General features: G+C 35.9%; 1 protein-coding gene across 8 annotated transcripts in view; it reads left to right on the top strand.

The window, feature by feature from the left end:
• Nucleotides 1-10,537, top strand: part of LOC131932481 (transmembrane and coiled-coil domains protein 2) — a 53,548-nt gene extending 43,011 nt beyond the window's left edge. For 5 of the 8 annotated variants that reach the window (XM_059289397.1, XM_059289394.1, XM_059289390.1 and 2 more), the window contains 6 exons: nucleotides 1,688-1,782; nucleotides 3,148-3,214; nucleotides 3,735-3,945; nucleotides 7,411-7,632; nucleotides 8,424-8,602; nucleotides 9,342-10,537. In XM_059289397.1, coding sequence (XP_059145380.1) covers nucleotides 1,688-1,782; nucleotides 3,148-3,214; nucleotides 3,735-3,945; nucleotides 7,411-7,632; nucleotides 8,424-8,602; nucleotides 9,342-9,462 — 895 coding nt within the window. In that variant the 3' untranslated portion in view covers nucleotides 9,463-10,537. The remainder of the gene's footprint in view (nucleotides 1-1,687; nucleotides 1,783-3,147; nucleotides 3,215-3,734; nucleotides 3,946-7,410; nucleotides 7,633-8,423; nucleotides 8,603-9,341) is intronic. The other 3 variants (XM_059289395.1, XM_059289392.1, XM_059289393.1) reach the window with 1 other exon arrangement.
• Nucleotides 10,538-14,972: the final 4,435 nt, after the last annotated feature.

Raw genomic sequence — 14,972 nt, 5'->3', positions numbered from 1 at the left:
TACTATAATATGCTCTTTACTATGTACATTTATTTTTCACTCCCCATGTTTTTGTAAGTCTTAAAATATTCTCAATGTTTACAATTAGCATTGTTTCTTAAATATGTTGATTAAATGTTTCTCATATGTGTAGGGGGGGTGGAAGCAGGCGTTGTAACTGAAATAGCAATATTAACAGAAAGTGATATTTCAACGCCAAAGGTAGACAAAGGTACAGAAAATAGTCCAAGTAAAGACAAGCAGTCAGACACCAAACGGGTTTGGTTGTCTGACTGCTTGTCTTTACTTGGACTATTTTCTGTACCTTTGTCTACCTTTGGCGTTGAAATATCACTTTCTGTTAATATTGCTATTAATGTTTCTCATATAATTCCGCCTCATTATTAAATGGCTTTGTTAGCCTTTGTTTAGTTTCTGTTATTGACATATCTATATTTTCTTGGATTCTTGAAATAATTGCCATCATTTTGGCTTTTTTTTTTTTTAAAAAAAAAAAGCTTTTATCTATTTTAAAAGCTTGCTGAAAAGATTTTAGAACCAAATAGGTTTTTTCCTAAGATGTTTGTAAAATTGTATATTCACTCATCCCTGACTTGAACAAGCAGTCATTCAAAGTTGGCAATGTTTATAACTCACCTTACACTTTCGTCAAACTACATTAATCTTAATGGTTTCTTTTAATCACACTGCCTGATAAACACTGAAAAGAACAGTAGAGAAAAAAAATGTTGTTTTAGACCATTTTCTCCATGCCAAAACTGGCTCCATTCCAGGTCTAAGAATTCCCATAGCAACAGTTTCTATCAGTCTCATTGTAATCATTGATTTGTGTTATTGTGTTATTCCCATAGCAACAGTTTCTATCAGTCTCATTGTAATCATTGATTTGTGTTATTGACTTAAGTTTCAGCCCTTGTCTGTTGCCATAGCTACCCATAAGCTCCCTGTCTCAAAGTATGTCAAGGGAGGGGGAGGGGGGATGAAGTAATCTTCTTAATTATTCTCTTATTTCTATCTTATTCAATGTACATGTGTTTTAATTGTATATGTCAAGATGCACACCTGCCATATTAGACTTACCTATAGTCATAATAATAATAGTATGTAGTTGTTGTCAAACTGTTGACTTAACCAATACATGACCATTGGTCAAACTCTTGGTCAAGCGATGAACTATGCTTTATCTTACCCCATACCTTTAAGTTATAATGTAGTTCATTTCCTGAATTTTTGTATGATGATTATTATTACACTACAACCTATTATTTATTATTTGGATATTTTTTTTCTACACTTGTAAGCTCTGGCAAATTTTATCTTGCATAAAAGCCTCTATCCCTAGTCCTTAGCTTAGTACATGGTCCGACATGGTTTCTCTAGTTTTTAAGTTGAGGACACATAAAACATGTTACTCAACTCACTAAATAAAAACATCCAGTCACCATATTGCAGATCACATGAAGAAGCTGTTACTTAACATCCAACATATCTATTTTGTAAAATAAACTCCAATTGTTGTATCAATATGAATAGGAAAATGTCTTAAGAGCTTGAGAGAGCCTGGGTCCAGCTACCTAGCCCTGTTGTTTTATGATGTTAAATGACACAGCCAGATAAACTGTCAATCTCTTTCATCAACAGCACTATTGTTTCCATCAGATAAACTGTCAATCTCTTTCATCAACAGCACTATTGTTTCCAAGCCCAAAGAGTTTGCACATTTAATCAAGAACAAATTTGGCAGTGCAGACAATATAGCACAGCTAAGTAAGTTTTATGTAGGTATGTATTGTCACTTGGTCAGAGATTTTGGTTGCCTGTTTGCTTCAAATGTATTTGCACACTTGCCCAAAATTCAGTTTCCTTTTATTCTTCATTTAGTTTTATTGTAGATGTTGTATACAAAATGTATTTAGTTTCTAACTTGGCCGCTTTGTTTTAAACATTAAAAAAATAACAACAAATTTAAAATGTATCAGTAGTTGAAGCAAACAAAAGATTACGCCTGAGTTATTGCCCCTTTTCTATTGATGTACATTATCCCCTGCACAAAAAACTGTCAAAAACATTTCCCCCCCCCCCACCCACCCAGTCATTTGAAGATAAAGATAGCCATAGCTTAGGTAGAAGTTGTGTTAAAATAAAATAGTTAGGGACCAGATTTGTTAAATGAATCAATATTTTTAAAAAACAGTTTAAATATCTCTATTAAACTGAATTAGCACCACCCTATTCTAAATCACTGTGATATGTGCACACCTTTTTCACACTTTAAGTTGCATTTTTAATGTTAAACTTAAAGCCAGTTTGAGAAAAGGATAAAGGGAATTAACTTGTTGAAAAATTTAACAATTTTCTTTCCCAATTAAATTGGGATTTAATTATTAACAGCTTTAATTAACATTTTCAATAATCATAACATAATTATAATTTTAAAAAGCAAACATACATCCTGTTAGGGATGTTATAACTTATTTATTATTTGGTATCCCTTGTTCTGAGGTGTTTGTATTTTCAAATTATAAGAATTTGCACATTATAGGATGATATTAAACCATTTAACTAGTTCTAGTTTCATTTATTCAATGCTTATTTTAACAACTTTTTTTCTAAATCCTATAAAATATATGCTTTAACCATTCTTCTATGCACCATCTGTCATATTAATATGATCAGAAACAAACATGCTTTTATTTTTACATATGCAAAAGATGTTCTAACATATTTATACTTTTTATATGTTGTTGACCATGTTTCTAATTACTTGTATGGTAAAAATGACTAACAGTCTCTGGTTTTCTTAAACCAATTTCACCATTGGTCAGAATTGGAATCTCTCCCCCCCTCCCCCCCTAATTGGGAATCCCAGTAGTGGATATTAACTTTATTTTTAGGTTCTATATTTAGGTTTTTAAATTAAAAATTATAACTCAGTCATTATTGTGTAGCTCAGACTTTTATTGAATTTTGTTTATTGTTGAAAATTATTAATTAAGATAATTATGTAAATATCGCATTACATTTGCTCACTAAAATGCTGTTGAACTTTAAGATTGTATTGTTACATTATTGAAGTCATTTGAATTCATACCCATAAATTTGTCTATAGTCTTTTAAAAACAAATGTTGAATTAATTTCATTACTAGAACTTGATGACACCAACACAACAGAGACCAACATAGAGGGGAAGTCTGGGGGAACTTTACCTGCAAGGTGAGGATCTGGGCCTGTAGACCAGGTTCAGTCTTTGAGGGGCATTTATACAAGGCAGTGGTGGGTCATTGAGGCTATGGGCATTTAGACAGGGCAGTGGTGGGTCATTGAGGCTGGTGGGCATTTAGACATGGCAGTGATGGGGCATTTAGGCGAGGGGCATTTAGACAGGGCAGTGATGGGGCATTTAGGCAAGGGGCATTTAGACAGGGCAGTGATGGGTCATTGAGGCTGGTGGCATTTAGACAGTGATGGGTCATTGAGGCTAGGGGCATTTAGACATGGCAGTGATGGGTCATCAGTGGTGGGTCATTGAGGTTAATGTGCATATAGACATATAGACAGGATTGGCCTTTAAAAGCTTGGACATGTACTCACAGCAGTAGTGACCCTAATCTATTTACTAGTCCAATACCTGAAGATTCTGTGGCACAACTTGTGGTTGTGAAGCGTGGGTCAAGGATCTAGCAAGAACCCCAGAGTTGACATGTTGACAGGTCCATGTTTTGAATGTCCCCAGCTTCAAGTACACGAGTGATGACGAGACTTCTAGTGTGACTTCAGGATCAGGTCTGAATGCTACACACGCCTCACCCAGCCACCAGGCACAGCCCCAGGTCAACACGGCTCTACTGGAGCCCTTGAGGAAGGAGATCCTGGAGGTCAAGGACGCCAACTATAAAGTGAACGATGTCTTGCTGAGGTTAACTGAGGAGTTTGAGGATTATAAGGTAACTAGTGCTGTTAGATTAAAAGCAATAGATTAGGACGCCAACTATAAAGTGAACGATGTCTTGCTGAGGTTAACTGAGGAGTTTGAGGATTATAAGGTAACTAGTGCTGTTAGATTAAAAGCAATAGATTAGGACGCCAACTATAAAGTCAACGATGTCTTGCTGAGGTTAACTGAGGAGTTTGAGGATTATAAGGTAACTAGTGCTGTTAGATTAAAAGCAATAGATTAGGACGCCAACTATAAAGTGAACGATGTCTTGCTGAGGTTAACTGAGGAGTTTGAGGATTATAAGGTAACTAGTGCTGTTAAATTAAAAGCAATAGATTAGGACGCCAACTATAAAGTGAACGATGTCTTGCTGAGGTTAACTGAGGAGTTTGAGGATTATAAGGTAACTAGTGCTGTTAGATTAAAAGCAATAGATTAGGACGCCAACTATAAAGTGAACGATGTCTTGCTGAGGTTAACTGAGGAGTTTGAGGATTATAAGGTAACTAGTGCTGTTAGATTAAAAGCAATAGATTAGGACGCCAACTATAAAGTGAACGATGTCTTGCTGAGGTTAACTGAGGAGTTTGAGGATTATAAGGTAACTAGTGCTGTTAAATTAAAAGCAATAGATTAGGACGCCAACTATAAAGTGAACGATGTCTTGCTGAGGTTAACTGAGGAGTTTGAGGATTATAAGGTAACTGGTGCTGTTAGATTAAAAGCAATAGATTAGGACGCCAACTATAAAGTGAACGATGTCTTGCTGAGGTTAACCGAGGAGTTTGAGGATTATAAGGTAACTAGTTCTGTTAGATTAATAAGTTAATTAATTAATTATTATAGGTAGGTTAGATTAAAAGCAATAGATTAGGACGCCAACTATAAAGTGAACGATGTCTTGCTGAGGTTAACTGAGGAGTTTGAGGATTATAAGGTAACTGGTGCTGTTAGATTAAAAGCAATAGATTAGGACGCCAACTATAAAGTGAACGATGTCTTGCTGAGGTTAACTGAGGAGTTTGAGGATTATAAGGTAACTAGTTCTGTTAGATTAATAAGTTAATTAATTAATTATTATAGGTAGGTTAGATTAAAAGCAATAGATTAGGACGCCAACTATAAAGTGAACGATGTCTTGCTGAGGTTAACTGAGGAGTTTGAGGATTATAAGGTAACTGGTGCTGTTAGATTAAAAGCAATAGATTAGGACGCCAACTATAAAGTGAACGATGTCTTGCTGAGGTTAACTGAGGAGTTTGAGGATTATAAGGTAACTAATGCTGTTAGATTAAAAGCAATAGATTAGGACGCCAACTATAAAGTCAACGATGTCTTGCTGAGGTTAACTGAGGAGTTTGAGGATTATAAGGTAACTAGTGCTGTTAGATTAAAAGCAATAGATTAGGACGCCAACTATAAAGTGAACGATGTCTTGCTGAGGTTAACTGAGGAGTTTGAGGATTATAAGGTAGCTAGTGCTGTTAGATTTAAAGCAATAGATTAGGACACCAACTATAAAGTGAATGATGTCTTGCTGAGGTTAACTGAGGAGTTTGAGGATTATAAGGTAACTAGTGCTGTTAGATTTAAAGCAATAGATTAGGACACCAACTATAAAGTGAACGATGTCTTGCTGAGGTTAACTGAGGAGTTTGAGGATTATAAGGTAGCTAGTGCTGTTAGATTTAAAGCAATAGATTAGGACACCAACTATAAAGTGAACTATGTCTTGCTGAGGTTAACTGAGGAGTTTGAGGATTATAAGGTAACTAGTGTAGAGTTCACATGTTTCTGTGACCTCGCCATATGAAGACATAGTGTGGTCAGCGCTATGCCCAGCCGCCTTTACTTTCCCTAATGTGAGTTAGGTACCCATCAGAGATGGGTGGACTCAGGGACTGAGGAGTTTGAGGATTATAAGGTAATCAGTGTAAAGTTCCTTTTCAAACCTGACGGTCTATGGGGCAAGTGAAGTAGAATTCACTTGTTTCTGTGACCTCGGCATATGAAGACATAGTGTGGTCAGCGCTATGCCCAGCCGCCTTTACTTTCCCTAATGTGAGTTAGGTACCCATCAGAGTTGGGTGGACTCAGCGACGGTCTACTGACTTGAACCCGGATTGGAACTCTAGACTTACAGATTAGCAGTCCAGCTCTCTACCGCTAGACCACTCTAGTGCTGTTAGATTAATTGGTTAATTAGCATAGGTAGGTTAGATTAAAAGCAATAGATTAGTTGCAATTAAGGTTGATGCAGTTGCGTTGGATGCAATTAGGAAGTAATAGGTGCAGTAATGTAAGATGTTTGTAGTGCAGGTTGTTTTAAGGCTTAATTATTAATTAGTTCTGTTAACGTGAAGGTAATTAAGTTCAGAAAAAGGTCTTTTTATTTGCCAATTTGCATGCAGCTCCTAAAAAAACAAGTGATGCTCTTTTAATTAGGTGCAAAAACTATGTTAAGGAATCAGTGAAGACATCTAACATTTGTTTTTATGTTGTAACTGCAGTTTAAAACTTCAGAGCTATAACTTTCAACATAGCTCACTAAAGCGTTAAGCAGAATTAATTATTAAGACATTTGTTTACTCAAAAAATGGCCCACACCTGGGCTGGAAGATAATTAGTGCGATTAGATCATCAGTTCTGTAATGCCAGAGGTTAATTAGTGCTGTTAAGTTCAAAAGTAATTAGTTCTTTTTTAAAAATTATGTAATAATTGCATTTACATTTTGCTGAGAATATTATTATTTTACATAAAAACAAAATTTCCTTGTTAACTATTCCTGAGCAATAAGCTAAAATGAGTGCTTTTGTGCTTATCAAGTACAATCTGTTGTATTGGGTTTTAGTCTGAAGAGCTGATTGATGTTTAGTTACCTCTAATTCAATAAACTAAAGAAGGCAGTTCAGCATCTCTTCATTTCTTTATAAATAGTACATTGATATCTTGGCTTGACATTAACATTATGTTCACAACCTGACTCTACTGGAGATAGACAACTAAACAGTAACTAGGACTTCAACTATCTAATTATCACTAAACAATGATTATAACTGAATAACAAATTTTTCTGGTTTTCCATGGGCTTCATATTTCTATCTCCTTACCAACCTTACTGATTCTCTTTCTTGATTATTATTGATTTCTATCATAAACTTAAATTAATTATTATTGGCTCTTATTTTATAAAGTAATTACAAAATACTAACCTCAGCAATAGATGATTTATTATTTAAAAGCTAATACTAAACCCATGGGAAGCTACTCTGATGTTTTTTACAATATTTTTTTTAAATTAAAAAATATTATAAATCATAACAAGTATAAATATGTGCTCAATCTGTTCTTCTGTTGTTAGAACTCCCTTACCCCTATGTAATCAATATGTCCTTTATGTGAACACCCCTTCCTGTTATTTATATGAACATCTCTACCCCTACGTGACCAATCTATCCCCTACTCCCCCAGGTACAAATGCAAAATGAAGTCAGCATGTTACGTTCACAACTGGAAGATGAAAAGTTCAGAGTTGAAAGGTTAGAAGAGCAGCTGAATGACCTGACAGAACTCCACCAGCACGAGGTGTTGAACCTGCGGCAGGACCTGACATCCATGGAGGAGAAGATTGAGTACAGGCTTGATGAGAGGACGACTGATTTGTCCGATTTGGTGGACAGTGCCTCAACTAGAGTGAGTACTTGGTATTGTGGGCTCAGGTTCAGTCAACCTTATTTTTAAAAAAAAGGTTTAGGGCATCTGTATACAGCTTTCTAAGCCTATCCTTAATCAAAACCTTAGAATGACAAACCGAAGATTTACTGTAGTTTTTTATTTTAATAATTTTTTTTTTGGGGGGGGGTGTGTTCACGTGCCATTTACCATTTGTTTTGCTGTTATTTTTTGTTGTTGTTTACCATTAGTTGTTTTGTTGTTTATTTTTTGTTTTACTGGTACCATTTGTTGCTCTCTTTATCTTTTGTTTTATTGTTAATCTTTTGTTGTGGTGTTAAAAAAAATATGTGTACCTTTTTGGTTATGCTGTTCTATTTTTTTGTTGTTACCATTTGTTGTTGGTGCTGTTTACCATTGTTTACTATGCTATTTACCATTTGTTGTTAATGCTGTTTACCATTTGTTGTTAGTGCTGTTTACCATTTGTTGTTGGTGCTGTTTACCATTTGTTGTTGGTGCTGTTTACCATTTGATGTTAGTGCTGTTTACCATTTGTTGTTAGTGCTGTTGTTTACCATTGTTTATTATGCTGTTTACCATTTGTTGTTGGTGCTGTTTACCATTTGATGTTAGTGCTGTTTACCATTTGTTGTTAGTGCTGTTGTTTACCATTGTTTATTATGCTGTTTACCATTTGTTGTTAGTGCTGTTTACCATTTGTTGTTATTGCTGTTAACCATTTGATGTTAGTGCTGTTTACCATTAACTTTGCTGTCTCTTGTGTTCTAACTTCTCTCCCACTGTTTCAGATCTCAAGGCTGGAGCAGCAACAGCAGCAGCAACAGATCCTGTCTATGGAGATGGTGGAGAATGCAACCTTCAGGACCATCATCTCCAAGCTGATCAATGTGGTGCTGGCCATCCTAGCGGTCATCTTGGTCTTTGTCAGCACTGCTGCAAGATTCTTATCTCCCTTTGTTCACTCCACGTAAGTAGGGACCTAGTATGGTACATACATTTGGGGTTCTGATTTTATCTCTATGTAAATTAGAATTAATTTTTAATACAGCACAAGATAGACAGGGTTACTGATGATTACATTGTCAAATAGCAATCCAAGGATAACACAATTTATAACAAGAAAAATAACACGATATTCAGTTTATTTGAAAAAATACAACCCAGTGTACTTTTTTTATTATCATTTTTAAGCTGATTTACAAGCTGTCTAATTTACTTAATGAAGACAACTAAATTTACTAGACTGTTTAGTGCTGTACCATTGACTTAGCTATGTCTTGTTTTATTATATTAATCTATAAATGGTGTCAGGTTGTGTTTTTTTTTGGGGGGAACATTTTACCTCTTGCCTCTACATTGTCAGACCTCAAACCCTAAAAAATGACATTACACATCAGCTTACTTCCTTCAAAATTGTAGTTTTTTGTTTTTTTTAAACCAGCTATTTCTTTGTAAAATATTCTTTGTGCTTGGTAAATAAATAAATTTCTGATTTACAAAAACTGCTTTTTGAAATTGAGTCAATAAATAACATTACTTTTTAAAAAGCTTAAGTGTGTTGGTATCACACATCATCACTAAATTCTGAGCTCCCCTCCCCCTACGAATGTGACATTGTTTATGAATGACTCCTAAGTATCAGAAAACTGCTATTATAATCCATATCCACTATTTTCTTTACCTTATTTTTGTATTGTGTGTTACAGGTCCAGACTGGTGCTGTCTGTTGTAGCCACGGTGCTAGCCTGGCTGATCTACCGCAACTTCTCCACCATTGAGTCCACCACCAGCTCTATATGGAACTTTTTCTCCTGGCCCTGGAGTTGATGACAGACTTACAGGAACCCCCACCGTAACAGTATTTATGAGAAATGTCTTGTACATAGTGTTTTCAGTTCTTCCTCTGGGTGGCGTGGTGTCCTTGTACAGGACATAAGGTCCTGGCTAGTTGAAGGACATTTCATGAGGAGCTGTATAGGTGAAGGACATTTCATGATGTTCTGTCCAGTTCAAGGAGAGGTGCCTGCTCTATTCAACTCAAGGACACTGGCCATAATTTCAACCAGACCTGGTCACTACTGGCGGATGTGAGCTGGATGCGATGTGTCAACACTGAACTACTAGACAAGGGCTGTAATGACACGAGGGCTGTGACGACACTACTGACAGATGAAGGCTGAACACTACTGACAGATGAGGGCTGGACACTTGATGCTTTGATAGAACACAAATTTGTACTGTAGTATTGGTATGACCAGACCTGACAACTCGTCATGGCAATACTGCCAAGCTGACATTGCTGACAACTGCCAACCTGTGATGGCAGTACTGACAACTGCCAACCTGTGATGGCAGTACTGACAACTGCCAGGAACAATGTAGCAGGTTAACACTGAACTTTAAAAAAAAAAATAAAACCACATAAAACTGGTTCCTGTTGCTACTGACTCTAAAGCTCAGGGTCGGGCATGTCTAAAACACCGGCTGTGTCTAGCACTGTGGAAAACATTTCAACTGATCCAGATTTTTTAGTGTCCATATTTTTTTTCTGTACAGTATCAAGGGACAGCACCCTGTAACAAGGGACACAACCCTGATGTTAGATGATGATCTCTACAGACATTAGTTTACTGCATGTACATGAATAGACCATGTTGTATTATTAACTGAGATTTTTGTAAAGTTTTTTTTTTCTTCTACTTTCAACAATGTGGATGTAAAATGAAATAAACACTGTTTTGTTGTGCCATGCCTGCTGTATACCACCTTCCATTGTTCTGCTTTGGTCACCGGTCAACTGGCTGGCTATGTGTTAGTAGCTGGTTACAGTGGCAACCATAATTAGTCATTCAAAAAGCTTTTTTAAAATTTGAAATGTACCACTTTGAAATAACGCTTTAGGAAAAAAAATTGCCCCCCTAAATTTACATGACATTGTTCTATAAACCTATATATAAAAGTACCGTAAAACATTTTTTTAGGGTGTGATAATGTCACAAAATTTAGTTGGCCTGTCTCCAGCTACTATAGGAATTTATTTCTGACCTTAGGCTACTTCGGCCTAAATTCTTTTTAGTTGTTCTACAATGTTTGTCTAATGACGTTTTATAATTCCTCAACATGTTTTGTTACTTTCCATGACAAATATTTTATTTGTACATTGTTATCACAATTTTCTTCCTGAAATTGGGCAATATTTGCCTGTGAGTTATCTCCCCTCATCCCATATTTCATGTGTTGTGTCTGTTCTCAACATTTCAAACCTTAGATTTTAAAACAAAAAAAATGTAGTGCGATATATATAGAGGATGTTATTGTATACTAAATAGAATTACCATGATAGGGTAGCAATGTATACACACAAAAAATATTAGCCTAATTCTTACTATTCCTTGTTGAGTATTTATAACCTTGGTTTAGAATCTGACATGTACTTGTTCACTGGTGGATAGTTTACTGACCAGTAGATGACCACTGGTGGATAGTTTACTGACCGGTGGATAGTTTACTGACCAGTAGATGTCCACTGGTGGATAGTTTACTGACCAGTAGATGTCCACTTGTGGATAGTTCACTGATTAGTAGTTGACCACTTGTGGATAGTTCACTGATTAGAAGTTGACCACTTGTGGATAGTTTACTGACCAGAAGTTGTCCACTGGTGTATAGTATACTGACCAGTAGTTGTCCACTGGTGGATAATTTACTGACCAGTAGATGACCACTGGTGGATAGTTTACTGACCAGTAGATGACCACTGGTGGATAGTTTACTGACCAGTAGATGACCACTGGTGGATAGTTTACTGACCAGTAGATGACCACTGGTGGATAGTTTACTGACCAGTAGATGTCCACTGGTGGATAGTTTACTGACCAGTAGATGACCACTGGTGGATAGTTTACTGACCAGTAGATGACTACTGGTGGATAGTTTACTGACCAGTAGATGTCCTCTGGTGGATAGTTTACTGACTAGTGGATGTCCACTGGTTGATAGTTTATCCAGCATTGGACAACTACTTGTTAATGACTATAACATGTTTACACTGGTGTTGTTTTCAGTCAGGTTCCCTTATATTTTTTTTCTTAGACCAGCAGCAGAAACCTGTTGGTCAACTAAGTACAATGTCTAAAAGAATTTTTAGTTGTTAAATGAATGGGTCAGTATTTTTCTATCTGTAGCAATTGTTTAACTAAATGACACACCAGAATGGACCAAGTTTCATGTGGGCTGGTCACATTGATGCTGTGTTCATTGGTTATAGGTCACAAAACAGACACACTTGTAATTGTTCATTTGTTTTTTGTGTTAGACTGGTTCTAACTGGTTGGACTGGTTCTAACTGGTTGGACTAGTTCTAACTGGTTGGACTGGTTCTAACTGGTTGGACTGGTTCTGACTGGTTGGACTGTTTCTAACTGGTTAGGAATGGTTCAAACTGGTTGGACTGGTTCTAACTGGTTGGACTGGTTCTAACTGGTTGGACTGGTTCTAACTGATGGACTGGTTCTAACTGGTTAGACTGGTTCTAACTGGTTGGACTGGTTTGGACTTGTTGGACTGGTTCTAACTGGTTGGACTGGTTCTAACTTTTTGGACTGGTTCTAACTGGTTCAGACTGGTTGGACTGATTCTAACTGGTTGGACTGGTTCTGACTGGTTGGACTGGTTTAACTGGTTGGACTGGTTCTAACTAGTTGGACTGGTTCAGACTTGTATTTTTTTTTCAAGTTTGCTGAAGTAGTGTAAAATAATTTTCAAGGAGCCTTTGCTTAAAGCATTTGTTATTTGGGCTACAGCATGAATTGTTTTATCATTGACTCAACTAATCTGTAATAATTGTCTACTTGGTCTTATAATGGTAACAGCAGTATACTTATTTAGGCCAACATTTTCATTGATAGTTTTTTTTAAGACAAGTCCATCTGTCTGTGAGTATATCAGCGTTAACAACTCTAGGCATGTATAAAGTGTACGCTGGTCTCTCTCAGGTTTGGGCAGTGGGGTGGTCACAGTGGTCAGATCTGGTGGAGTGTTGCCAGCAATCTATGCTGGTGGTGTTAGGGAAATGATGATTTTAGAGGCAAGATTCCATTTGTGTGAAAACACCCGGTGTCCATTCTATTGATATTATAGCTAGTAGTTCTAGCTAGTGGTTTTATGTGTACAGCTTTATTTGGTAGTTTTATGCATGGAATATATATATACCATATATATATATATATATACCATATATATATATACCATATATATATATATATATACCATATATATATATATATATACCATATATATATATATATATACCATATATATATATACCATATATATATATACCATATATATATATATACACCATATATATATATATACCATATATATATATACCATATATATATATACCATATATATATACCATATATATATATATTGTATGCATATATATATTGTATATATATGTATTTTATATATATATATATATATATATATATATATATATATATATATATATATATATATATATATATATATTTTATATATATATATGTATTATATATATGTATATATATGGCATATATATACATATATTGCATATATATATATATATATATATATATATATATATATTTACAAACATATATATATACATGTGTATATATATATTAAGAAGTAAATGGATATGTCTATATAATAAAAGTTACAGCTGTAGTTGTTTTGCTTATTTATGTCAGAGGTCATAATATGTAAAAATATGGCATGTTGGATTAGGATTAAATATGGCCCTGACCTTTGTGTATGATCTTGACCTTTGTAAACTTTGATGCTGTTTTTATCCTATAGTTTTTTTTCATTATGACTCTAAAAACCTAGTCATTTTGACTGAATAAATTTATGAAAATTAAGACGAGTGGTGTTTTTGTGTGTGTACAGCCTGTAGTAATACTTGAGGTCCATATTGTTTATCAGCTACAGAATGGATTTGCTTGTAGTTCAGACTATTCATGTCTGTTGATGTTTGTAGTTTTGTTTTTGTATGTTTGTTTACAAATGAAGTAGAGTTTTACTCAACTGTTTCTTTAATTTTGCAATATGAGTGAATTGTGTGTTCCTGATCTGCCTCATCCCTACTAAAACCAGGTACCCTGGTCTATGGTTCGACTCACAGATGGATACAACAATAACAGCATCAGTCTTTTCTCATGTAGAGGACTGTCATATCTCTATCCCTATGTGATTTCTTTTTCACGTCTCACACGGTGCGTCCACCACCCACCTTAAACACGCCTTTGCTACCACACCTAACCCCACTAGTATTCAAAAGTTATAGAAATGTATTATGTTGATGACAACATCGTTGTGCTAATTATACTGCATCATACGAGGCAGAGAAGCCAACGAAAGCAGAAGTGAATATCGCAACTCGCCAAGCCACTAAAGAAGCCAAAAAAATTCTTTAGAAATTAATTTTACAATTCATAGCTGCCTTGATATGTCTTCGATTTCTTTTAATTTTGTAAATGTATTTACTGTGTCTGTATGTAATAACATAAATAATGGATCATATCTGTATGTGTGTGTATATATATATATATATATATATATATATATATATATAAGCATCCCTGTGGAGCATAGGGACGCAGCCACACCTCTCCATCGTTCTCAATTTTGGGCGCTTACTTCATGTTGGGCCCACGACATTCTGAGACTTCTGTTTCACAAACAACTTAACTTTTCCAAATTCGTTTGCTAGTTGGTTTACACATGGTATGTCCAATCCATCCCCATTTACGCTTTTTGTATTTCTTTGCCAATAATAGGGCTTGCCCAGTTTTTCTCCACAGTCAGAGGCGTAGCGACCCCTCCCGGGGACAAATTTTCGATTTGCACACCCCCCCCCCCAAACTTTCGATTTGCACCCCCCCCCCCTCGAACTTTTCATTTGCACCCCCCCCCCCGTCAAGCTTTCAATTTGGCGCCCCCCCCCCCCCCTCCTAAGGTCGGCGCCCGGGGACATATGTCCCGCCACCCCCCCCCCCCCCTCGCTACGCCTCTGTCCACAGTACGTGTGTGTGCGTGCTTGCGTGTGTCAAACTGGGGGGGGGGTGTGCTTTCGTTAGAAAAATTGTTGTTCGAAGTCATAAGCCTCATGTGTTCTTGTTTGACGGTGAAGGAAGACAAGATGTTGTCCACAATACACCAAGACAAATGTAAACAAAAGCTTTGATGGGGGTTTTGATTAACTTTATTCGGTCAACAATCAGACCAAACATTTTCTACCACGGCCAAAACTGATTGTTAAATTTAAAAAAAAAAACGTTTCGATTTCTAAA

Source organism: Physella acuta, unplaced genomic scaffold (genome assembly GCF_028476545.2).
Source record: "Physella acuta isolate Inbredline_101_S28 unplaced genomic scaffold, ASM2847654v3 ptg002186l, whole genome shotgun sequence".
NCBI classification, from domain to species: domain Eukaryota; kingdom Metazoa; phylum Mollusca; class Gastropoda; family Physidae; genus Physella; species Physella acuta.
The sequence above is the reverse complement of the archived record's forward strand: the minus strand, read 5'-3'. Positions and strand labels throughout refer to the sequence as shown.